This window comes from Dinoponera quadriceps, unplaced genomic scaffold (assembly GCF_001313825.1).
Source record: "Dinoponera quadriceps isolate SergipeBrazil2010 unplaced genomic scaffold, ASM131382v1 scaffold316, whole genome shotgun sequence".
NCBI lineage: Eukaryota > Metazoa > Arthropoda > Insecta > Hymenoptera > Formicidae > Dinoponera > Dinoponera quadriceps.
This window is the reverse complement of record NW_014554530.1, coordinates 1,103,076-1,129,416: the sequence shown is the minus strand read 5'-3', so window position 1 is coordinate 1,129,416 and position 26,341 is coordinate 1,103,076. Positions and strand designations below refer to the sequence as shown.

Sequence of the window (26,341 nt, the reverse complement as noted above, 5' to 3'; positions counted from 1 at the left end):
CAGATACGATCAGCAATTTTCACGATATATTTCATCAGCTTCGTCGTTTCGTCATTTTCGATCGTCAGATAACTTTTTGTTATTTTCAACTACTTATACTTACCCGCTGTTTACTAATAATGAGCGCAACCTAAAACGATAATAATCGCAAATCAAATTAGAACTGCACGGGACAATGAATTAACGGAGATAACCGGAGTTAATCAGATTTACTTTTATTACAAGTATTCGTTACAATACATATCACCGACTGAGAGTACGTAGACTTTTACAGCGAATAGTATCACGTATCACAACACGAAATATACAGAGAAAGTGCGGACGAGCGTTCATTTACAGCGCCGAGAAAGCAACCCCCGCATCTTCGTGAACGAAGATACTTTTGTGCCGGTCAATTTCATACGCTAAATTAAATTTCACGTATTCGTGTTGTCGCCTCGGTTATTTGTACACGCGACTTAATCCCGATGGCGACAAGTATATCGCCACGGTTTACCAATCGCATCTCTCGCACGCATAAATTTGTCCGTGTGCACATATTTATCTATCCGAATTAATTTGCTCGCTGAGAAAAAAAGGAGAAAAAGAGAAAATATTTCACATACCGAATTCACAGGAATACATTCGAAGGATAATTTAGTCCCGCATTTCCGACGTTCATTCACCAAGCTACGGGGTGTCTCTCCTTGCCCTCCGTCACTTTCCTCTCTAATTCGGTAACTTTACGACGAACGTAAAACAAGGTACAAAAGACAAGAAAGGAGAAAACGAAACGTCCCTCCACTTCTCCGCGTCGATCCATCCGATCGTTCTCGGCGAAAGCGGGTGACGTTCTATCAACGTGCCGGGCCTAACGCTCGATAAATATGTCTATAATAAATAAATACATGTATATCTATGTGTGTATATTTACGCCGCGATTGACGTGTCCCTCGGTCGACTTTAGTTGCCGTTGAATTCGTTTGCGACGCTATCCCCCGCCTCTGTGTGCCTCGCGTTTGTACCGGTAGTAGGAATACCCGCCGATCGGAGTTCTCGCGAATTTGCCGAAGGGACACAGGACTTCGTCCTTAGGCCTGATCGTGTCGGAACGAAGCTCGAGATATCCTTGATCTTTGCATTCGGGGAATATCTCTCTCTTTCTCTCTCTCTCTCTCGCCTCGGCCTTTGCTTCAACTCCACTTTCGATGACCGATCGTGTCTCCTACGAATCCTACTTTCGTCTCGAGATTCTTCGGATCCCGCGGATTGCTCGACCGCGCGGTCGCTTTTCATCGCGCCACTTCGTAACTCTTTGCCGAGGTGGCCTTAGTTTTTGTACATGTCGCAAAGGACCTTCTCCATCGGCGTATTGCCGATGGTCCTGTGGAAGTAGATCAACTCCACTCTCGCCGCTGGAACGGCTCTTAGCAACGGCAGCAGCAACAACAGTCTGCCGAAGCGGGCCGGACTGGCTGGCTGTTGAGCGCGCGCGTGCTGTCCCAGCATCACTTGCGCCTGATCCTGCAGATTCTCGATCTGGCTGGAGTCCTTCAGGCCGCGAGTTTCTGTAACGAGAAAATTCGTTCTCCAGCAGCTCAGCCCGTGAAATTGTGTATCATCCAGTTAAGCAAAACACTCTCCCGTAACATCGTTTGAATTCAATCGGTTTACGAATATAGTAAAATAAGGAGAATTTTTTGCGTATGGTCAGTCACGAAAAGACTTTTTGTTTAATAAGTTTCGGAACGCATCTCGTGTCCAATAGGAGAATTTGTTTTGTAATAATTATCAGGAGATACATCTTCCTATTGGATGCGAGATACGTTGCGAAACTCATCGAAAAAAAAGGTATTGCACCTTTTTAGTGACTGATTGTACAAATTTTCACGCTATTTCGAATAGAATTTGAGTAAAAATTAGAAACAGCAATTAATTTTGTGTTAATCTTATATATAACATTTATGTTGCTTTTCAACACGTTCACTTCGTGTCGAATCAACAGAAAGATTTGTGTTTGGAATATGTGAAATATGTGAAATTTAACACGGAATTTTTCATCGTGTGGAGACGAAAGATCGCTAACCTGGGCGGAAGAGGACGATGGCCTTCATACAGGCGAATTCCGCGGGATCTACCATGACCGCCTTGTATCTCTGCAGGGTGTCGTGCAAGTGCCTGACATCCGCCGCCACTTGGCTCGGCTTTCCCGTGGTGGTTTGCAGATGCATCCCCGAGTGCGGATGCGGATGAGGCGAGAGGGTCAGAGCCGTCAGCTCGGCGGCGCTGAAGAGAGGCGACGACTCGAGCGGCAGGCACCATTGAACTGCGTTCAGGAGAAACAGCTCCGACCAGGCTTCCTCAAGTAATATTACCTGCGCGATAAACACGATCGATCGAGCGTAATTAGGTATTCCGTTGACGCCTGGGATGTCTCGTTATTTTATTAGCGTGTTGTTTTAATTAAAGAAATATTTCAACGCTTCCATCCCACTGCCCGATAATCCCGCTGGGACAAAAATAACGGAGTGACGATAAAGTCTTCGTCTGATTTGCGGGAGAACTAATCTTTCATCAATTGATTTGGTCGTTGATATATATATAATATATATATCGTTTGCTTGTCTGATTAATTTCCGACGACTGTTACTGTCGCAATCGCCGATTTATCAATGTTAAATATCGGACAAGTGTACGCTAAAATCGCGTGCTAAATACCTGAATACATGTTCAATTGATATATTTGACTATAAAATAAACAGGTACTAGTTTTTCTCAGTGTCGATTAAATTTTAACCTGACCCGAGACGAAATTTTCAATCCTGCGTTAATTCTTCAAGAAGTGAAGAATACGGAAATAACTTTCAGAATCTAAATTTTAGTTCTACATTAAGTGGAGAAAACGACAATAACTTCTCATTTGTAGCATCGAAGAAACATAATAGAAGAATTTTCAAGACATAATGTAGAACTAAACTAAACTTAATGCGGGACTGAAATTTCGACTCGGGGAGTTTAAGGTAGGTATTCACAGTCATATCTAATATCTAAGATCTAATATTTAAGATTACCTTCAGATGCCGTATGGTTCATTTCATTGGTTACAAAACAAATCTGAGGGTGAACTTAAGACGGTCTTAAATATTTGGCTGTGAAATTTTTGTCGGAAGAGTGTTTAAACTCAAGTTAAAAGGTATAATCGACATTGGTAGAAACATTCATGATATTGTGATATGTTACCTGGTCTCGAAATGGTAGACTAGCGAAAGAGGGAAGGTTCTTTGCCCATTTGACGGCCATGAAAAGTAGTCTCGCGCTGGTTTCGTAGACCGTCTCAGCACTCGCGGGTGAATATAACGACGGGAGCACCGGCGGAAGCTGCGCGCACCCGCTCCGTTGAGGTGTCAACGGCTCCTCGTTCGTTACGTCTATGCTGTCCTCCGACGCGTTTCCTGCTTAAACGCGAGAAATTCTTCTCATACAAACATATCACACATACACCTTTTCGCAAGTATACCACGATTATTTCGATGAAAGTCCTTATTATTATTTTATTATTACAAAAGTCATCCGTAAAGGTGTTAATGATGTTTGTTAAACATAACGATTATGTTAAGCGTTGAGAACGCGTACCGTCTTCGTTATCCTGCCGGGGTGGCGTCGTATTGTTCGCGGAATTTGTCGTAGGTGCGACTGTCGGCAGAGGTAACGGCGTGGTATATCTCGCCATGGCCAAAGACACCGGTGGTCTGCGGAACAAGCCGTGGGTAAAAATTAAAAAGTCTGACAATGAATATAAGAGACTAATAATAATGTAATTACTTAGAAGCTCGTGCTGTTAAATGCGCTCAAATTTAATTTCAATTTGTGGTGTCGAGCAACTTTTTTTGGAAATCCATCGGGGAGAAGAAAGACTTATGAGAGCCGAACGCTAGTAAAAAAAATGCGCAAATAAAAGCACCAATACAGTGCTTATTCAATAATAAAATTATTATATTACAGATGTTTCGGCCCGGCTTTTCCGGGACCATTTTCAATATGAAAAATAGGCTCGCAAAGAGTAGAGTTCCGCAAACGTAATAATAAATGCTGCGCAAACCGTATCGATGAATATAAAAATAAAGATTGAGCCTAAGTAATAAATTCCATTACCATAAAGGACGATCCAATTTCATAGACTTTCCTCCTCTCTAATTGATTTGTTATTATAGAACTTTAATTTTATTATTATTGCTTTCTTTTTTTAATGTGGTGAAATGCAAATCTCTAAAAATTTGAAGAAAAATTTAAGTTTAAGAATATATTTTACACATATAAAAAATCTTTGATTTTTGAGCGATAAATCATAATATTTTTTTTACTATACGAAGAGAAGAGAAGGGCGAGGAAGGTAATTTATCTTCGTCATTTCTACCTCCCGCTTCAAAGTTTGTGCGAGATCGGTCGCATTGCGCGCGTTGTAATTTCCGAAAATCCAGCCTCGACCGGGCGATAAATCAAAGTGCAACGATCACAAGCGACGACACCTTCAGTCCGCTCGCGCGCGAGTTTTGTTTGTAGGTTCATCGTATTTCGCGTGGCGATATTTTATACGTTGATTTCGGGTGGGTAGGCTGTTACAACGGTCGGGAACGGAGCGCGAAGAGGAAAGCCTCGTCCGATGTTTCCGAGAGACGTTCTTTCCGACCAAGCCGATCTTCTCAGCTCGGTCTCTCGTGCGGAAATCTTATAACGCAGATGACGTTTCGCGTGGACTTCGCGGTTACTCTTCGGCCGAAGCGACAACGGCAGAGGTAAATTCTTGTTTCTCAACCGGAATAGTTCCTCGCGCGAATGACGGTGAAGCACGGAGCGCCTCCTTCTTGCCAGGATACGGGAAATTCGTGTAAGATTTTCGAAATTACAAAATGTAGAGATACGTCATCGCGCGCAGCTCGTAAGGTTTCGTCTTTCCAGACGAAACTAGCTTTCGAGAAACTGATCTTAATCGCTTCTTCTTCTGCTCCCGAAAAACCGGCCAAGGTACCTCATTTAACGTAATCCCCCGTTTCGTAACTCGACTTTGTCGTCATGTTGAGCAAATTCCTATTGCCAAATCGTGCGAAAGAAAGGCTGTCTATTCAAGCAAGGGAGAGAGAGCATCCGCTAACGTGCCGATTTATACCGATGCGGCAGCGGACGAGACTGTTCATAATTCCGGAGGTACAACCACCGGCATCATTACGACGCTTGAGGGTAAAGTTCCGTCGCGACGCCGACGGAAGATCGATGCGGCCGCACCGCCGCAGAAAATGGCGATTCCGGCTGGCAGGAACTTTGCTAGCTGCTACATGGAGCTGTGCAAGCAGCAACGAGTGCGACCGTTGCCGGTGATATGTGTGACCCTGCCGCACAGTTTGGACTTCACCACTGATCGCGTCAAGATGGACGACTGGGGACCGATCTTGAATTCCCTCTCCCTCGATCGCTCACTCAGATCGATCAGCATACACAGCAGGTTGAAACTCCGGCCCGCCGATTTCTTCTCTCTCGACAGTTTTAGAGACAAATTCTTTTCGTACAATTACGTATTAATTTCTCGAATATTCTCAAACTTCGTGAAGAACGAAAGAATGAGGTGGACAAAAAAGTCTCGCATCATTTTGCTAATAACGCACAAAATTTCGAGTTGTTAATGATTGAAAATATATAGTTATCAATAATGCGTGTTATTTGCAAGAATAATTTCCACAAATTGAGACGAAAAATATCGAGGAGGAAGAGTGATTTCCTGAAAAATCAAAGATTCGTTCCTCTCGGTTCGAAAGAACGATATTTTCAACCGACAGAATTTCCAGTTCATTCAGAATTTCATTCCTCTCGTCCGATATTTTTCCTCTCAATTCGAGAAAATTTCTCGAACATAATATTTCTGGCGGACAGAATTTCATCAGGCAAGCAAGTTTCATATATTCTCGCTCGTACTAATTGCTTTCCGTGGGCGATATTCCCCCCCCGCAAGGTACCAATGTCGCAAGCCGTTGGAAGAGGTGAATTCGGAGGACAAGGCGCGAGCGATGGGGAAGGCGCCGGTGGTCCTGACGCGCTACCTGCTGGAGTGGCTGTCGCAGAGCGTCGGCCAATGCGTGAGGAACTCGCACAGCCTGACGCACCTCGAGCTCGAGGGTATCCCGTTCCCGCCGGACTGCGTCGCGGTGCTCTGCGTCGGGCTGTCGAGCACGCAGACCCTGCACCATCTGTCCCTCCGCCGTTGCTACATCGGCGACGACGGCTGCGAGCTGATCTGCCGCACGCTCGCGGACGCTCGCAGCGTGAGGTCGCTGAACCTCAGCCACTGCGACCTCACGTCGAGCTCCGGCGTGGCGTTAGCGTCCGCGCTCTCCCGGCAGAAGCTGTCTCTGTACCACGACACCTGGAAGCAGTCGCTTAGATACCGCGAGCCGAACTTCGAGTCGATGCGGGGTCTCCGCCGGCTGACCCTGAACGACAACCCGCGGCTGGGCAACTGCGCGGTCAGGGAGCTGATCGAGGCGATACGCGACAATCTCTGGCTGAAGGCGTTGGACCTCCAACACTGCGGCCTGACGGACCAGGTCGGTCCGGACCTGTTGGAGCTGCTGAGCCAGAACGACACGTTGACCGTGCTGGATGTCAGGAGGAACGCGAGCCTGAACGAAGGCCTCGCTACGGAGGTGATGCGGAGGCTGGAGGAGAACGACGCCGAGGGAAAGTCCGAGTACAGGTGGATGAGGCTGCAGACGAGAGATCAGCGGACCGTGTCTTCCGTCCGAAGAGGCGAACAGGCCGTTTGTAATCCTTCGAGATATCCGTCGAGGAGGCCGTCCCAGGTGATTCACCCGAGGAGAACGGCCCCGGTTCTGCCGACGAAGACCCGGCGGCAATCGGTGCGCGACGTCACCTCCCAGCAGTCACAGTCGGTTCGACTGATGCCCAAGGTCTCCCTCCGCCTGGACCTTCAGTCTCGCATGCAGCCGGAGCTGATGAGCCGCACCAATCGCGACGAGTCGACGAGGATCGATAATCGAGCCGAGAACGTCTCGCGAGAGCTCTCCGGCAAGGCGGGCAGCCTCGACTCGACCAAGGTGGACGTCGCCACGCAGAGCGTGGAGGACGAGCCAGACGAGATCGGGAGCATCCTCCGGCAATTGAGCAGGGCCCAAGAGGAGCACGATCGGCTGCTGGAGGAGGCGAAGCGGGCCGACCTCCTGCTGCTCGAGGAACGGTCGCGTCGCGAAGCCGCCGAGACGAGCCTGCGCTCGGCGCAGAGTGACATGGCCGAGCTCGAGGGCGTTCTGCAGAGGAAGGAAAACGAGAGCAAGGGCTTCCTGCTGGTCAGCCAGCGGTCCTTCGACGAGATCTGCCTGTCCTTCGACCGGCTGCTCGAGTTGCTCGAGAACGTCGGCGCGAGTCTCACCGCCAGGACGCAGGACTCGCAGCAGGCCGCGCGAGCGGACATCAAGCGGCGCCTCGCGTCCGTCATCAGGCAGACCAAGTCGGAGAGCCTGAAGAGAGTGTACAAGAGGCTCGAGCCGTCGCGCTACGTCGTCGACAGCGGCCGGAAGTTCGCCAAGTCCGAGAGCGACGTGCGCTCGACTCCGCCGATCCCGGCGAGCCAGCTCGAGAGGAAGGTCGGCGAGGGCCCGCCGCAGCAGGAGCAGACCGATGCTCGGCGTCACGCCGGCAAGTTGACGTCCTCCGTCGAGCGCGCCCGGGCGATCTTCGTGAGCATCGTCAACGGCGACTCCGTGCTCGACTACCGCTGCTAGTCGGCCGCTGATCGACCGGGACGGAATCTCGAGCGGCGGTGGCCTTTCGACGGCCGAACACACGTATATCTTGTATACGGCTATGTATATATATATACACGTGCGTGTGCGAGAGCATCGCACGCCGCGTTTAATCCTTCCATTAGCGAGAGGTGCTTCGCACGCAGTTCCTCCGCCGCAGCAGGCTCGACACTCGAACGTCGCTCACAAGCGTCCGGAAAAGAGAGGCGCGAGGGAGCGTCCTTGCCTTCTACCTCCCTGCTGAGTGTTCGGGAAAAGCAAATAATTTTGCCAGACCGAAGACGACGAACGCGACTTTCGACGCGGCGTACGGAGAGCAAATTGGCCTACATAAGCGAGAATTTTAGTTTCGATTGAATTTATATTTATTTATTCAATATCCTTGCTTAAATATGAGAATATCTATTCTTGACTTAGGACTAATTTTTTTTCCGTGTGGGAGAACGTAACACGGAGAAAACGACTTTGCTAGAATAGCAGATTGTTTGTTAATATAGTGACGGCAAAAGGAATTTGCAGCGGAAAGATTTGTTGAGAATGTTAATTGCCAGATAGCACGGACAGCAAAATAATTTGGGTAAATTTTATCGCAATGACAAAATTATTTTTTCCGTATAACAAATATGTTTACTATCACTGTGTTAACAAGCAACTTGCTGTTCCAGCGAAACTTGTTTTCTCCGTGACCGCCGACCTCGTGATTTTCGTTGACAGCAGAAGGGTTGAGAAGCGCGCATCCCCTTCGACCGGGTCGCTCGCGAAATCGATCCTCGGCGAGACTCCGCGTTTCGCAAGGTGAAAGGAGCAAAATCGATGCCGGCAGGGCGCTTCCTTTTTCATCTGGTCGTTTAAGCACACCGGTCTCACGTTAATCCGCGATTACCGCGCGGCGGTGATTCGAATCTCGTGAAAGCGCGGGACGCGATCCCGTCCGGGTATTTCTTTCCGATCAAAATGCAAGTGACGGATCACACGACGCGCGGCAAATTGCCNGGGGGGGGGGGGGGCAGGTGATCGGGATAATTACTGGGTTAAGAATATCAGTTAGCGTTTCTGGGTGATCGACGAAGTGTGTAATCCACGGCCCGAAGACGACGGTCGGCTGACGGTCGGAAAGGCAAGATCGATCGCGCGACGAGGAACGTGTAACGTTCCAGCCCGTTTATAGCTACGTTTTTCTTAGAGCGTTATTGTACATGGAATAAATATTATTTATTATTCCCGTACGTACAAGAGACTTCGTTCGACCAGACATTTTTCCCGCCGCGATATGAAGAAGGGAATAACCCCGAGTCGAAGTTTTAGTTTCCCGGTTTAAATCCAATTTAGTTCTACATTGAGCGTTCAAAGGTCTTCCATTGTGCTCTTTTGGTGCTACAAATAGAGAAGTTCTGCCGTTTCCTCCGCTTGAAGACTTAACGTCGAACTAGAATTTAGGCTCCGGAGGACTAAATTTCCTGTGCTCCTTCGAAGTAGAAACTTACTTCTGTTTTCTTTACTAAAAAGACTTAATGTAGAATTTTTAATTTACCCCCGAGAGGTCTAAATTTCCACTGTAGCATTAGAGAAGCACTTGTTGCGGGAACAAGTCGAAATTTGTTTCTGTTCTCTCCACTTGAAGACTTAACGTAGAATTTGGAATTTAAAATTTCGACTTGGCGATTCTTTCTTCGATTTATCACTCACTCGCGAGTAAGTTTCTCTCGTAATTACTGATTATCATCATTCACGAGGTGAATCGTGGCTCGTTATGATATTTCATGTAATTACGGCGAAGTTCTCTTCAGACGAAACTCACCGATATGTAATTAGGATTTTGCCGTCACCGGCGATTTAACGTCCCGGCCCGGGCGGCACAAGTTTCGAACTTCCACATTTACGTAATCGAACGGCTGATTCTAGTAGAAATGGTCATGACCCGCGCCGAAGCATCGCATGAAATCAAATAGCCGGAGCGCGAGGGTCGTTTTATTAGAATAGATTATCCAATTACGTAAATACGGAACTATGTGTGTGTGTGTGTGTGTGTGTGTGTGCGAATTCCCGTGTTGATGCAACGCGCATTCAGTTGTCAACGATGCTCTAAACCTCTCTATTCCCCTCTTTCTCTCTCCCTCTCTCTTTCTCTCTTTCTTTTTCTCTCTCTTCCTCTCTATATGTATGTCAAATTTCTTAACGAGCAAATTAATCAGTCAATCAGCATTATGTATGCTGTACTATTTCCTAGAATGAAATTTTTTTACAATTACACAATTTTTAGCCTTTCATGTGTACACATAAAGTTGAAATTATTATAATTAGAGGATCCTGCTACTATTATAACTAGTGTTACCCATGCGATTTTCAGCTTATGCATTACTTACAAGTAGGGAAGCCGAGGCAAGTTGGCTAAAGGGATACTAATTGGCTAATTAATTAATTTCTGTCGTTCTCTAACAGCTTAGAGAATCTATACGGAGAAACCAAGTTTTGCTGGAACAGCAAATTGTTTGTTAATATAGTGACAGCAAAAAGATTTAAGTTAAGAGTATTAATTTTTGGTGGTGCCGATCGAAATTTATCGTTGCCGTGATCACATTTTGCTACAACAGCAAAATAATTTTTTTTCGTGTAACAAATCTTCTTGCTGTCACTATATTAACAAAGAATTTACTGTTTCAGTAAAACTTTTTCTTCCGTGTAGCACGTAGGGATTTCATAACCATCTTTGACATGTTTGAAATCTCTGCTTGCTTAATTCTGTAATCTGTTAGGAAACAGCAGAAATAATCGATTTAAGCTAACTTACCTTTTAGCCAACTTGCCCCGAACTCTCCGACAGTTTTAAAGCTTCGGAAAAATACGTTTTTTCCACATTCTCCCGCGAATATTTTTGGTTTCTTACTTTCTTTACGATAAAAAGTAAACGTGGCAGGTTTTAACCGAACACATGTGAATTTTTCTAAACGAATTTTTGTGAAAAAATCCACGAGAAAATGAGGAAAAAAGAGGTTTTTTCCGAAACTTTAAAACTATACCAATAGAGCTGAATATCGCGTGACTTTCCGTTTGGGGGATGATACAGCATACACAACACCGACCGTGTGTCAATCGTGCAGATGAATTGAACGAAACTTCAGTAAGAAGAAATTACTGGAAAATACGAGCTCAAGTATGATATCTTTTCAATCTTCTTCATATTGTTCAGCACTGCTAATGCTAATCATCGATCGGCGGTTAGAGCGTACGACGGGGTTGCTAATTTCCAACCGCACGAATCTCCGCGCCTTTCTCGGCAATGCCGATGAGAGGCCAGATCCACAGGTCGGATCGATCCCCGGGGATCAGAGGCAATCTCGCGTCGCGAAAGGATTAATAATCGTACACACGTCGCTCGTGTAACGAACGTAGAGTGTAATAACTCGCGCGAGGACGGCGCGCTGCGCCGTCGGTCGTCGTCGCTTTTAACGTTCACCCCTTGGCGCTCTATGGATTTTCCATTAGTTCCAACCTGGGCAGCCGGTTACCTGAAAAACGCTCGACCTACTCGGGCTGCTAGTCAAAGGTAATTTTTCATGATAGATCACGCTCGGCGTGTCGCTCACAACGGCGAAAGCTAAGCCTGGTGCGCAGCACAAGATCAAACGTGCCAACAACATCGCCGGCCCTCTTGCTCCTGTCGTTGCACTCGTCGCACAGGTGACTATCGATCGCCGTTCCCGTCATCGTAAGCTGCTAATCGACCGTGTCTAAGTTGAAATTTCGTAGAGCCTTTTGCGATACGGGTTCACGAGTGTGCGGCCAACATTCAACACTCTTGCCCTTTCGACGTAATCGCGTGCGCGCGCGCGCGAGAAAACGAGCGAAAGAGGATGCTTCGGATTGCTCGTGGGTGTCGTCACTATCGATTCGCACGAACGGGTAACGTCTCGATCGTCGTCGTGATTAACAACTTTACGCCGCCGCAATCTCGACACTTCACTCTGTTCTTCCGCACGGAGAAAACCATTTTGCTAGAATAGCAAATTGTTTGTTAATATAGTGACAGCGGAAAGATCGCTTGAGAATATTAATTGCTATTTGCTGGATATATGGAGAGCGAAATAATTTGGCTGTGCCAACTAAATTTTAGCATCCTGCTGCAACAGCAAAATTATTTTCCCCACTGTATTAGCAAACAACTAGCTGTTCCAGCAAAACTTGTCTTCTCCGTGCGTTTTGTTAACTCTGAAGTGGGAATTCCAACTCTTGGCGATTTATCTGGAGAATATATTGGAGAGGAATGTGAATGGTGAGTCGAAGGACGAAAGCCAAGCGCGAAGAGGGATTGTGAGAAGTACAAGCGAAAAACGGATGATCACTCACCCGAAAACGCCTACGGCGACGGCTGCTTCGCGCAACGCCCGTTCTTGGTCCATCTCGACGAGTGCTTCTGGTCTAATGGTGGCAGTGTTTCTCGGCTGGCGTTCATTCTGGACAGCTGCAATGTCGCGATTTTTGAGGATGTTTATTAACTCTTTGCGGTGAGAGTTATTATCTTCGACATTTCTTTCCAGCCGATCTGTAAAAATTCAGTCAGCTTCGCGACAGTATCCGCGTAGCCTGCGTTTGCTTCAGCATTTCAGCATTTAATTAACGCAACGTAATATATTTTTATAGTAATATATAGTTATATACTGAGAGTACAGTATCAATGTATACATCCAAATTAATTTGTAGGATCGGCTGGAACGAAACGCTTTGTCGAGATAGACTCGATAAAGAGTTAAGAGGATCTTGGAGTCGTCCTATTTTATCGCAAAGAGTTCGGCCAATTGTGTATGAGCTATAGTCCCCAAATCCATTCAGTGAAATAGATGAGTATCAAATTAAAGATCTCGATAAGCTGAAAACAAATATACAGGTTACAAGTTGATCCGGCTTTTCGTTCCGGAAATACAGAATTCCCAAAGCTCCAAAGTCTAAATGGTTCTTGATTTATTAAAGTGTTATTAATATCGTTTTATTTATAAAGTATATGCAATTTATACATTTTGTGAAAAGTAATTTTAGGAATGTATGAACAAAAGTTGAAAGTCAACATGACAACAGAAGAGATAATTTAGAGATAAAGCAGCCTGAAGCAGTCTCCATTTTTCGGTGAATAGCAATATTTTAATTTTATTTTTCTAAATTGTTGAATTGAGCTAAACGAATTGAATTTTAATTTCATTTCATATTTTAACAGTTGTAGAATTTATTGGTGACCTTCAACTTCCTACTATATATTTGTTTTCAGCTCATCGAGATCTTTAATGTGATTTCAGCCATCTATTTCACTGAATGTATTTGAGGAACCTTTTGGCTCTTTATTGGTATTACACTCGTTTCTGATTATACAAAATTAAAAGTTCTTTGGCAAAATTAGAACATACACGTTAATGTAGGCGATTGACTTTGTTCGAAAAACGAAAAAAAGTTGTATAATTTGCTAACTTTTTTCTCGAATAAGATCAACCGTCCTCGCTTATATTGACATTGTGTATTGTAATTGTACAAGAGGACTTTTAATTCTCTACTGAGAAAAAGATTTCTTCAAATGTAATAAATTTTATTGCATCCAAACAAATTGCATCATTGACGTACTTCAAAGAAACTAATGTTTCGATTAATAACAAATTTACAGAACGATTCCAGGATCCTCTTAGGATACGCCGTTTACAGTATCACAAAAGATGCGACCTCAAGTACACGGAAAAAAAGAATATTCTTATTTTGAAAAGATCCGTATTCTCAACATGTACATGTTGAAATAAGATTATATAGTGTTGAATAGATAAAACTTGCTTACACGAAGAAATTCCATATAGTCCCACTAAAAATATAATATTCCCGTTATTCAAGAATAATTTTCTTGAATTGAAAGTAAAGAATATTGGACAGAAAAGAACGATATCTTCAAATCAAGAATTATAATTTCTTTAACTTGAAATTAAATTATTTTTATCTGAATATATCTTATTTTTGGAGAAGGCAGTTTATAATATTAAATTTAGATTATTGGAAGTTTTTATAACAACAATTTCTTTGTCGTATTTCCAAATTGAGGCAATAAGAGGACAAAAAAGAGTATATCGAAGCAGAGACCTAGATAGCTCAGTGGTAAGAGCAGACATTAAGCAAGCAAAAGAATCCTTCCGGCAACTCCGGCTTCCGGATTTTCTCCAACTTTTATAAGAGCCAGGTTTTATATTTAAGATTATCTTAAGAGTATCTTCAGATACTATACGGGTGGCTTCATTGGCTACAAAGTATCTGAAGATGAACCTAACCTAAGACGGTCTTAAATATAAGACCGGATTCGTATTTTGAAGCGAAAACGTTCATATTGTTGGAAGAAAATTACCGTACATTGATTCAAATATAGAGTTATTCGAAATAACACATTTATCAATTTTTTAAGCGTTACAACAAGATGTATTACTTTCAGAAGAATCATATTGTGATCTGTAGTGGACTATCGTAATCTTGCAATAATATGATATTATTGAAATTCAAGAATATTAAATTTTTGTAAGAAGATAATATATCCTTGCTTATACATGAAACAACGATTGCGTCCATTGGAATATATAAGTCTTGAATTGATACTTAATTTTTTTCCGTGTACTGTTATAATTTCTAACTACTCGTATTTCTGCATGAAATGAATACGAACGCAGAATGAAACGAACAGATCTGAAAAACGGTCTCACGATGACAATCCTAAGACTTCTACACCAAAAATTCAGGTATTTTCCTGTAATTTAATAATTCATGTGTGGAGGAGCGATTACACACTTTGATGCGTTTTGATCTTTGTTATTCGCGATCGCAAGTCATTCCTAATCGAAGCTCATTGAAGTAGGTTGAGGTAGGTTGAGGTAGATTTGATATTTTTAACGCTGCGCGGCGAATGGCTGAATGTTTACGCAGGTGCAACGGTCGAAAATTTCCTTCTGCGCTCTCGGATCGATGAATCATTGCACCTTCATCACTCGCCGAGCAATCCTCAGCGACGATAAGTCACGACAAGAACTTGCATCGCGATTGTCCGCAAATAGCGCGATATTTCGCGTCGCTCACGTGAATTATTCTCGCGTGATGACGTATCCGTACCCTCCTGTTCGATCTCATCCCTCCTCTTCCGCGTTTTTTTTACACGAAACATTTCGAATGTGCGTTTCCGCATAATTCGCGCAATTTTCGACGCGACACGCTGCGTGCGCTCGTCCACACCTAATCTTTCACTATAATTCGCGATGCAATGTCGAACGCCATATTCTCGCCACTCAGGGAAATGTTTTGCCGACCCAGCTGGAATTCTAAATGTCACAGGTAAAATGTATCGCTATTTTTTGTATCTGCTAGAAAATTATTTGTGATACTTATAATTTACACCAGCAGCATTCTAGCCAATATACGCTACAAGAAAATTTAGGTGCTGTTACTCATTTTTAATAATAAATCTGACCGACCTGAATCCGAATGGGCTCCATAGACAAATGGTTCAGATAAAAATTCTGTTTTTACACTGATTCGACATCAACGTGACATTGAAGTGTTCGCTTTATCCGTCTTAACTAATTTCTCGTATCTGGATAATTTCTGTTGTGACTGCAAAACCATTTTTCTGATTCTCTGTATCAAGCATATCGCGCGACACGAAGCGAATAAAGGAATTGCGTCGGTGTTGGTTGATGAGGCTCTCTCGTATCTCGCTAAAAACCGAGTGCTTTTTCCGACTGATCGGTAACGAGAAGAATCAAAGCGCGGTAAAGCTCCTACGATGCATATTCATCGCGTCGCTCGGTTCTGATTTTTTTTTCAATTCCGCTTTTCATTTTTTTTCGGAAAAACGACCGAATCTCGGGCGGAAGCGGAGGGATATATATATATTGGAAACGGCCGGCACGGCTGTCCGACGCTGCTGCGGCGAACAATGGGGGGAGCTGCTCCGTGTTCTCGTCGGCGCCGTCGAATTCGCGGATGATTGAAATATTATTGAAATATTAGTCGGAGGATCCGCCGGGGGAAACGGGAACAGTTGTCTGCCGCCCTCTCGTCAAACTCACGTAACGCCACGTTATGTCACGCCGGCGGCCTGCGTCTGACACGCGTGGATATAACGGGCACGCAGGAGCCTGCCCGGAGCTTATTGTTTGCGCGATGCGCGATACACACAGCCGACCACCCGAGGGTGGTTTCATTTACTGTCGGTCGGTGCGGCAGGAGCGGAGTGGAGAAAAGGCTGATGACGACCGCGACGCGACGGCGGTTCCTATTTATGAATACAATATGGCCGTGTCTCTAGGACTTTCGCAAAATCAGCAGGATCCGTCGTTTCCTTCGGTGTCCCAATGAGATGCAGATCAGTTGTTGGGGTAATTTGTTTATATTACGCGCGTGTGCGGTATAATACTGAGCATTTTTTCTTCTTTTTCCTTTTGAGAAATCTGCCGCAATTTCTTTTGATTGCGTGAATGTTTTCAATTCAGGTCGCGTAATTGCGTTTTACAATTAAACCGTCTGACATTTGAAAAGGACTCGTCAAATTTTTCCCCCGGACGATATTAAATCTAAATATCATTAAAAATACAGACGAACACTTTTTGGTTTCTTTATATGGTTTTTTTCCGGTAATCACACGCGCGTTCGAGAAGAGTCGCATTTTTTCCTGGAAATTTTCCAAATTTATTATATAACATTTCATTTTACTTCGGGCGTTTCGCACAAACACGAGGCTGTCATTTCTTATGGAAAAGATATTTTGAAGATTAAAGTGTCCAAAGTTTCAAAGAGAGGCAAGCCGAACATTGAGATGCATATAAAACGGCAAAACTTTGCTAGATTTTAAGCTGTGTCAATAAATGCATTTTATCTCGAGGATTTTTATTTTAAAATTACGGTAACGTAGAATGTACATCAGCTGTGTCTATCGCGATGAGCTCACCCTTGTCGTATGGCACGCCTCATTTCTTCGCAAGTGGGTTCAAATAAATCAGATTTCTAATATGGCTCACTTGGCAAGAAATCGGAATTTTGCTCACGTATATAGAGAAAAAGGTTTCTTTTAGATTTAGTATACGCGTTTGTTCGCGAGTCGGCTTTGTTTAATATATTAGATGTAGAAATGGATTCGATGCCTTTTTCTTCATGAAATTTAAAAACTTTCTTTACAAAAAGTCAAGTATAAGTTTAATATTCGAATTAGTTTCCATTATTTTCGATGATTTTAGTCCATCTATCGGGCAACTGACGAGTACTCTCGCGAGGAAAAAAGGTTTCGACTCAATCAATCAATGTTTTCAATTCATTCGTTCGCTCCATCCCGAAAGACAAATTCGCTTCGACTGAAGACATTTTATCAAATCCAAAGAAACGTGTTTCTTCTTTATTGAGACAGACCTTAAATTACCTAGCGTATCTTCGGACGAGTATCCAAGGATGGTTGTAGCGCGGCCCTCTTTGTAAATATCTCGTATAGATAAATAAACGATTTAGGCGGGTTAAAGTCAGCGCGTTTTTGTCAGCACGAGCCATTGGGAGTACACGCTCGTGCGGTTCGCCGCAGCGCTACGCAGCCTCGGAACGGCCGGCGGCGCTCGTTCTCTTCATCGTCGTCGTAAACACTGCGGTCGTTAGCGACGGTCGCGTGGCCCTCGGCGAATCCCGAAGGGTTAATTGGAGGAAATAAACGTATGCAACGTGCGGCCGACCGCCCGATGCGGAAACCCGTCCCCTTCGCTCGCGACGTCGCCGGCGAGCGAGGAGACAGAGAGGATGAAGGATGACGCGCGAAAGGGTGCTCTCCCGCGGAGCGACCACGATGCAAATGAGAGAAACAGTCCGCTGCAACGGGCGCGTCCCGGCGCGAGGAATCTCTACAAGGGCGGATACGGACGGGTAACAATGGGAACGGTGGCGAGAGAGTGCTTTCAATGATTGTCGGTGTGAACAATCGGCGACTTACTCGCTTACCGATCTCTCGATCGCTCGAGGCGATATCGAGAGGCCACGGAAAACAAAAGAAATCCTCTTTAACTCCCTTGTGTACTTTTGTAACGATTGAGAATATTAAAATGTTTAATAGTAACTTGTTTATAAATTAATTACCCTATTGATTACTTTGTTTGTAAAATTACAAGTTACTTCAGGTAATAATATTAGTAATAATTCATTTGATTTCTTTAATTATATTTCTTAAATCAATAAATTTCTCTCTGGAACACACGTACGAGTCTCCTCTCAATGAGGCGAAAGGGTTAAACACATCTCGTCATTGCATTGAGAATTCGTGGTCTATCGAAGGATACGACGTTCCACCGCGCTGTGCAAAACTCACTAACCGGCCGCACTAATTCGATCATCGACGAGAGATTTGCGAATGACAATGCCTCGAGAATTACGCCGATTCTCAGCTCTTCGTGAAGAAGACCGCTTCGTTCAAATGAAGGATCAAGTAAAAATAACGGCGGAGAATCCTAGGCGTACGCGTCAGTGAGCAAACGGGCGCTCGTCGGTTAAACGAGCGGGGAAAGAAGTCGAGGAAAGGGGAGACAAAAAGCAGACCGGCCTCTCGCAGCGAGGTGCATGCAAATTAAACAGAAACAAAATGCACGAGGACGTTTATCTCCTCTGGCGCGAGAGACGCAGCGACGGGGGCGGCGGCGAAAGGGGAGAGAAGAAACGGAGGCCCGACGAAGCAAGAGGAACCCCCATTAAGCCGCCCAGCAGGCCGCACAAGCCGGAGGTAAAGCGAGCCGGCACGCTTTTTATTATTACGAAATTACCGCGCGCCCGGGCCGCTAAAAGGGAAGCCGGGAAAAATTGCGCCCGGCGTTACACGCCGGCGGCAATGAAGTGCCCTAATCGCGCGTCCATTAAAGCGCGGCGGACGCCACGAGTCCTCCTCCTTTCGTCACACGAAAACGTGTCTTCCGCGCGCGCGCGCGCTAATGCGGCTCTCGTTGTAATTATTCCGGTCATCCTCCCGAGGAAATGCGAGAATTTATCCGCCGGGTATCTTCGATTTCCCCTTCCTCTTTGATTCGAATTTAGCGCTATCTCAGCGAAAAAGAAGAATGCTTGCTGCTTCTCTCTTGTGCTTGCTCACGGGGAGAACTGTCTCGTGTTGCAGCGAAACCACGTCGCTGCTAATGCACGTTTGTTACGACGTTAGTAAAATTTGGTCGACATGACCGAATTAGCGAATTATTCATAACTAGAACATGAAGCGTTTTCTTGCCAAGCTGGAAGATCTAGAATGAATCTGTCCTTAGGACAGGTTAATTTGTTTCGAACAAAATAGCGTTTTCCTGCATTTGTTACTTGGTTTTACAGCAAAATAATCCAGCGAGGGACAATTAATATTCTTAACAGATTGCTTTTGTTACGTTCATTATGATAACCATTATGATAGGTTTTGCTGCGACGGCATAAAATTTGCCCCGTCATCGAATTATCTTTCTCTGTATAAATCGCGACGACAATTAAAATTCGATCGCGCGCATCTTCAATGCGACGGCCACGCTTGATCTCTGCGACGCGGGAGCGATCTCTCGCGTCCACCTCATTTTCTCCGATTGATCACGCCGTACTTCCGCCCGAGGTGGGACTCAATTTCGATCGAGTTTCGTCCGGGATTTTTCTCGGCGGTACAGAAGGAAGCAGTGTATCAATCGATCAGGGCGCGACGCGTAGGTATCGCCTCGCGTCGATCACCGTCGCCGCGAGGATATCGGATCCCATCGCGAGTTCCGAAAGACATTGTCGCCGAATAGGAGTTATGGATCTGGCGGATTATCCGTTTTTGTGGGTTACGGCCGGAATCAATCAGCGCCGGGTAGGCGGAATTCGGAGGGCCCTTTATGTTCGCGACATAAATAACTGGATAAAGGCGGGGCGAGCCCTGCACGAGCGGAGCGGAAGTGCCTCCGCCGATTCAACTCTTAATACCACCCGGACGAGACGCGCACCTGTCTCCGTCTTCCTCCCCCTGATAACTTTCTTATTGCCGAACTCGATGTATCCGTGCAGATCCTTCCGATTGAATCGCGCGCGACAACGCCGAATCACCATCGGCGATTTTATCCGGGGAGAGAGAGCGCGAACGTCGATACGCGGAATTTATCGGACGGCCTTTCCGAGTTTGCACGGTTTGCAATCTTATTCGTCATTTCGCTCGTTATTTCGTGCCCGCAGCAGGATAACGCTGCGCTTCGCGTCCACCGAACGATCGGCGCTTAGAAATCAGAAACGAGATCCAATTAATCAGTAAACGTCGCGACTTCTCGCAATTTGTGCGGCCAAAACGTTCACCGTATGGATTTTCGCCGCATTCTTTCGTGATATTTGTTTTCTCTCATTCCGCGCTACGTTCCCGATCGTCTGATTCTTCGGCGCTGCGGTCGTTTCTGAATATTTCGATTTCGCGCCTCGAGTTTTACTTGGCCACCACTTACCATCTTTGTTCATCCCCATCTGCATGCACTTCTTCAGCCGGCAGGCTTGGCATTGATTCCGATGCGCCTTGTCGACGACGCACCTCCCAGTACCGGCTTGACATCTGCGTACCAAAATTCATGCTCATGTAATTCATCGTAGACACACCGTGCGTGCGTGAGAGAAAGAACACACGCCGGGAATGTTGAGTTTGGCGTAAACTTCTCCCGCAAACGCGATCCTCCCGTTTTACACGCGACCTCTCGCTTTTCAGTATTCGCTTTTATAATCTTTCCCGCTAGATGCAAAAACCAGGTGTATGAAAAACTTGGGGAAAAAACGCGCGTTAGTATAACACGCTCGTGTGTTACGTACGACTCGATGACACAACTATCAGCCGCAATGAACATCGCAACCAGCAAACTATGTTCTGAGAAACGCGGGAGAAGCTCGCGTCAGTGTTAAGTATTCGATTCTCGTCCGACGATTGCGCATCGCGCGAGCAATTTTCCGATCCTCCCGTTCGAGCGATTTTTATATCATGCGCCGCGTAATAAAGGAAGGAAAATAGGACGCCTTTAAGGCCGGGCGGGGACGCTGGATTGGACGAGATTAAGAGGGATAAGAAGAAGGTACGTGACGGTCGCCTCTTTACGTTAGTCAGCTCCGAGGGATAACCGGGTTAGTCCAACAATGAAAGTAATCGAATTTAACACCATCTCCCGAATGCGCACCCCGGACAAGTGCGGCTGAATTTCGCCGCGAGGGACAGGAGCTGCGACGATCGTTGATGAAACGTCGTCGTCAAGGATCGATCGATCTCTCGCCGAGTTCCTCGACGAATTCCTCGCGGTGAATCGGCGAAATAACTGTTAATCGGCTAAAATTAAAACCAGCAGGTAGAAAGAAAGAGATGATTTTTAAAATTTTATAAAATACACAATACGCTTCGCGTATATATATCGTACACTATGTACACATTTTTTATTCTTAAGGTCTCTTTATCAGAGCATACAAGTGCATCAAACTATAAAATCAAGCGACAACCATTCACACAGGCGGTTTCCGCGGTGAGGAGGCGACCGCCTTCCGCGAACGTGACGTAAGTCGAAGAAGCGGATCAGTCCAAGCGTTATGAACTCTCACCTTCATGTTTTTCTTCTCTCTCTCTTTTTTAATATTAACGACGACGAGGAGGCCACTTTCCTTCTGCACTAATTATTTATAATTCCTCCCGATCCGTGGCGCGATACGTGTCATTTATCCTCCTCTTAGCATTCATAACATCATGTTACGTGAGAAAGATCGTTTACGAGAGACCTGTCGGCTAAAGGGTCGGAAGGAGGCTGCCGCTCCGCCGACGACATCGGCAATAAACAATGTGCATTCAGCGCGTCCGCAGTGCATCCGACACAACGCGAAGTAGGGCGATCGACGGGCGTGATAACCGGCAGCACATGCTTCCGGTAATTCAATGAGGCGAACAATGCCGGCCGCTCGTAGAACAGAGAGATGCGTAAATAAATGTATGATGTGGTTCTGAAGGGTGAATACGGCACAGATAGAGAGAGAGAGAGAGAGAGAGGGGCTGGGCTTGCATCCTGTGGATCCACTGGGGTGTGAACGCAAATCAATTTGCGCGACGGACCCCCCGCGGACGCGGCGGCACCACGCCGAGCGGGCCCTTCACCGCCTCGGGACAAGATAGCGCGGCGGCTCCTTGTGACTGACGTTTGTTCAAATCGCGCTAATAGCGGCTCCAAGAGAGAGAGCGTCCGGCGAAAAATCTCTCGTCAAGATTTGTCGGCGGGCTAACAGAGAGTTTTTGCAACGGCAAATTTCTTTCTTCCGTCCAACCAATTTCTTTGCTGTCACTCTATTAACAAACAATTTGCTGTTTCAGCAAAAAACTTGTTTCCTCCGTGTACGATACGGTATTTAAATATAAAATGCAGGATTTATATCAGATGTCGCTGCTTTTGATCTCTCAATTGTGGGATATAATCTCTCCCTTAAGAGTAAGAGGTCGTCCCCGCTACTGTGAGCCGCAGTCGTTCCGATTTCATTTCGGCGCTCACAACGAAGTCGAATTCGCTAATCGCGAACCTTATTCTTTCGGAAGTTGTCCGGTTACGATGAACGATGCGCCTGCCCGGTCTCGTCTTTTTCCATCCGACGACGTGACTTCAGCGGCTCGCCGTACCCGAGGAACATTATCAAGCGAAAACTGTCTGATAATGAGATGAGAACGCGCGAGATAAACGACGACGAATCCGGAACGCGCGGAATCGACCGCCCCGGCCGGAGGATTTCGATTTCGTTCGAATGATTCCGCCAGATGAGCTTGGAATTTAGCGTCTCTCTTGTAACGCGAGACGATGACGACGACAACGACGACGACATATCGCTCGCTCGTGAAAATAAAATCGACGAGAGAGAGAGAGAGAGAGAGAGAGAGAACGCGTTCTCCTCTCCCGTCGAGCTGTAACGCGGTAAAGACTGAAGAGCCTCCGCACAGATAACCAATTACCCGCGAAGGGGAACGAGATGCGACAGATGCGTCCCGACGCGATGCGCCACGACGCGGCGCGCCGCGCCGTCCACAATCGCCGGATTAGCGCAAATCCTCACGGATCGGTTAGATGCAATTAAGTGCATCGTGCGTGGATAAGAACGGCCGAAATGTTCGCACGGGGACTCCCGCGGGGCTCTCGCACTTGAACTCGGCGTAAGCGCGCGCAAATGTCGCTACTCGAACAACAACAAAGACCGCGTTCTCCCCTTCGCTCCTGCGCTTCGTCATGCGGAACGTGACAATTTGTTCAAGGTACTAGTAGCGTAAAGTGAATTTTTTTTTTTCAACAATTCGTTGAAACTTGCGCTATACGTAAATTTCGGTATGATCTAATTGGAGCGATTAGATGACGATTGACGTTGCAACAGAAAATTGTACTATTTATAGCAGTGTTTTTGAGATTAATGCCTTATTTTTAACTTCTTCTAAAGCACACTCAGGCTTTTAATGAGAGACTGCGATATTAATATAGAGACGTCATATAAAAATTTCAGAATTATCGGCCGTTCTGTCTTAAAAATACAATAAAGTCCATAACTTATAGTGATATTCGAAATATATGTACATATTTAAACACTCATATACCTTTTTCTATTATCCATACTCTCGGTCAGATCAATTAATGCGTAAAAATAGCATTAATAAGAAAGATAAGAAATAAAAATATTTTCGTATTTGTAATATCGTGTCTACCCCGTGTCAAATTGACATTTATTATTTAGGCAGTGAAACAAACGTAATTTTACTAAATGATAAATTGATGAGTGTTCCTTTGATGCGTCATTGAAAATACGGTGCCACCATTACCCTAAGGGCGCGATATGTTAAATATCATGTAACGCATTAAATAACGTTGAAACATTAGACTCGCTACTTTTTTGTACGTTAAACATCCGTTCATGTGAATGATAGCCATGGATGTTAAGCGCGGTAATTTCAATCACGAGCGAGGGGATAAAATTGTACAGCAGTCACCTATCGAGCCGACCCTTCATCTCGTGCGCGAATATTTTTAATATTAATTATTCCCCCCCATATAAGTTCCCCGGATCCCTTGGTAGAAAAGTTTCGCGAATGTTGCGAAAAATACCGCGCAACACCGCGGAGATTCATCTTGTTATTCCGAGGAGAACAACGCGAATCCAAACGTTAAACACCGATTGTATCACACCTCGAAGCCGTTGAACGTTGAATCGCTTTATTTTTCCGTCTGCGTTTTTCCTCCCGAAAGATTTTTTCAGTTCCCGCATTTCGATTGCGACACGCGACGTGTTCTTTCCGGGTGAGACGCGCACATACACCCGTGAAAAAATAATAAACACGGAAATTACAGCGTAGATTACAATACGCTCGCCGTGTAAGACGGATTCGCTTGATTCGCGCGGATCTTCCGTTAACAAACATTTGATAAGGTGAACATTTCGGTAAAATACAAATACAGATCCGGTCGGGTTGTGCAAATAAGCGTCCGCGGCTCTTTCCCTTTTTCTTTTGCGAAAACAAAGAGCCGCTCGGGGATCGTCGATGCTGAAGCAAACACGCCGACGATCGCGAGGTCGCGAAAACAAGTTCGATCACAAAATCGTCGTCACGAGCGAAATAGCCCGAAAACTGCGGAGATCTCGCGTTAAAGTATTAAAATTATTGTCGTATCACGTCGCGTTAAAAAAAAAGAATCTCGAGATTATCCCTCTGATTTTACGGCGGCTTCGCAAATTCGAGAGGGTGGGTATCATTCGGGGTTAATATCGAGTTAAGCGTCGTCGAGCGGAGCCATGTGGGCCAAGTCGAGTGGGCTCATCCTAAATGCCAGGGCCACAACGGCATAATGTCGAAGCCGCCCATCGGGAGAGCCGGGTATCCGCCGGTGAGTCGGTGGCAAAGCCGGTGGCGGTGCTCGTTCGAGGAACTATTACCGTCCCCCGGGAACGGCCATCCATCTCCATCGGATCCCTCTCGGGCGCGAGTCGGCTCGATTCGCAGGCGCGTGCGCTACGCGTAACACTCGATACGCAAACTATTAACCCTCTGTGGTCCGCGGACGTGCTCTTTGAAAAATGAACAGGCTCGGTGCGCGCGTGACCGAAATGCAAAGCGTCGGGCGGTGCGCGCTGCCGATACTCGGCGTTACAACTTTTTGCAATCCCGCGTCGCGGGATTGAGTTGCCGGCACTGTTAACGAGTGCACCGATGAACTATCGCGTATGAGGGACGTTTGACCGTAGCCGAATATTGTTAACCGGTCGCGGCATATGATACCTCACGGCGGATTCTCTTCCTTGCGTCGGAAATCCCGCATTATCTTTATTACACCGTGATCTGTCAGATATCGTGATTTGACATCGAGGGTCGAAAGAATCGAAGGAAGAGCGATCGTCAGATGGGCCGTCGTTGTCCAACAAGAAGTTACTTTAACCTGCGTTTCGTTCATCCCACAGAGAAAAAGCTTTCTTTAGATTTAGTGTTTCTAATTTTTTCACTGAAATTTGTTTCACAGAAATAACATATACTTGTATGAAATATTATTTGTTTGGATAAAAATTTGATTGTCTCATTCAAGAAAGCTCTGTTACTTAACTCAGAAAGAACGCTATTATTTGAAATAATACTTTTGAACCAAGTAAAATATTATTTGGTTGCAATAGATTTGTGAAATGGAACAAGTAATTTCTTTATAAGAAAATTATCTTCCTACGTATTCGTAGGAAAGTCTACAACAATCGTGCTTATCAATCGAAACATTCGTTTCTTCGGAGCATGCCGATGATGAAATTTGTTTGGATGCAATAAAATCGATTAAACTTGAAGAAGTCCTTTTCTCAGTGTGCACGGTGTGCAATCCCAGCGATCATATTTAATCTGAAATAAATTGCCGAGCAAAGCCAACCAGGAGCTTCTAAATATTCAACCTTTACATGCACGCGTCCGAGACGGTCGTCCCATAAATAATCATTCACTTGTAAGCCGAAATTTCAATGAAAAGAAAAAAATGTTGAAATTTGATTCATAATATATTCATCATCTGGATCTTTGCCACGTCTTCTTCCATCTTACACGCAGAGAACGAAGATGTCACTCGTAGGATGACCGATATATTCGTGTCACCCCCTAAACTCACCTGTAAATCAGCTTTCGCCTGACACTTCGCTTGAAGAAGCCGCTGCAGCCGTTGCAGGCGAGTATTCCGTAATGCTTGCCGGAGCTTGTATCGCCGCAGACCACGCATATCAACCCCAAGCTGCGCGGCGGCTTGCTACCGTGCTGCGGCTGCTGCGGTTGCTGTTGCTGCTGCTGTTGCTGCTGTTGATGCTGCACCTGACCCAGCAAATGGGGATGCCCGTTCCCGAGCGCGGTCAGGTACGGCGAACGGGCGAGGGGGAAGTCCGTCGGCATCCCTCTGCAAAGTGGCACCGGGCATTCCTGGACCGAACGGGAGGCGTAAGGATCGTGACTGGATGTCGACCCAGTCGCCCCCAAAGGGCTGTAACGTTCCGGCAGGCCCGGGGAGATCACACTGCTCTCGCCGGAGTCTGTAATA

The 26,341-nt window shown here is 45.7% G+C and overlaps 1 protein-coding gene across 2 annotated transcripts in view; it reads right to left on the bottom strand.

Annotated features, from left to right (window-relative positions):
• Positions 1-205: 205 nt before the first annotated feature.
• LOC106751891 (photoreceptor-specific nuclear receptor-like) overlaps positions 206-26,341 on the bottom strand; it is a 35,284-nt gene continuing 9,148 nt past the window's right edge. The window contains exons 3-10 of one of the 2 annotated variants that reach the window (XM_014633141.1): positions 25,922-26,333; positions 20,249-20,352; positions 13,597-13,620; positions 12,132-12,246; positions 3,613-3,728; positions 3,220-3,431; positions 2,066-2,354; positions 206-1,547 (exon numbers count right to left, since the gene is read on the bottom strand). In XM_014633141.1, the coding sequence (XP_014488627.1) occupies positions 1,309-1,547; positions 2,066-2,354; positions 3,220-3,431; positions 3,613-3,728; positions 12,132-12,246; positions 13,597-13,620; positions 20,249-20,352; positions 25,922-26,333 (1,511 nt within the window). In that variant the 3' untranslated portion in view covers positions 206-1,308. The remainder of the gene's footprint in view (positions 1,548-2,065; positions 2,355-3,219; positions 3,432-3,612; positions 3,729-12,131; positions 12,247-13,596; positions 13,621-20,248; positions 20,353-25,921; positions 26,334-26,341) is intronic. The other variant, XM_014633142.1, reaches the window with a different exon arrangement.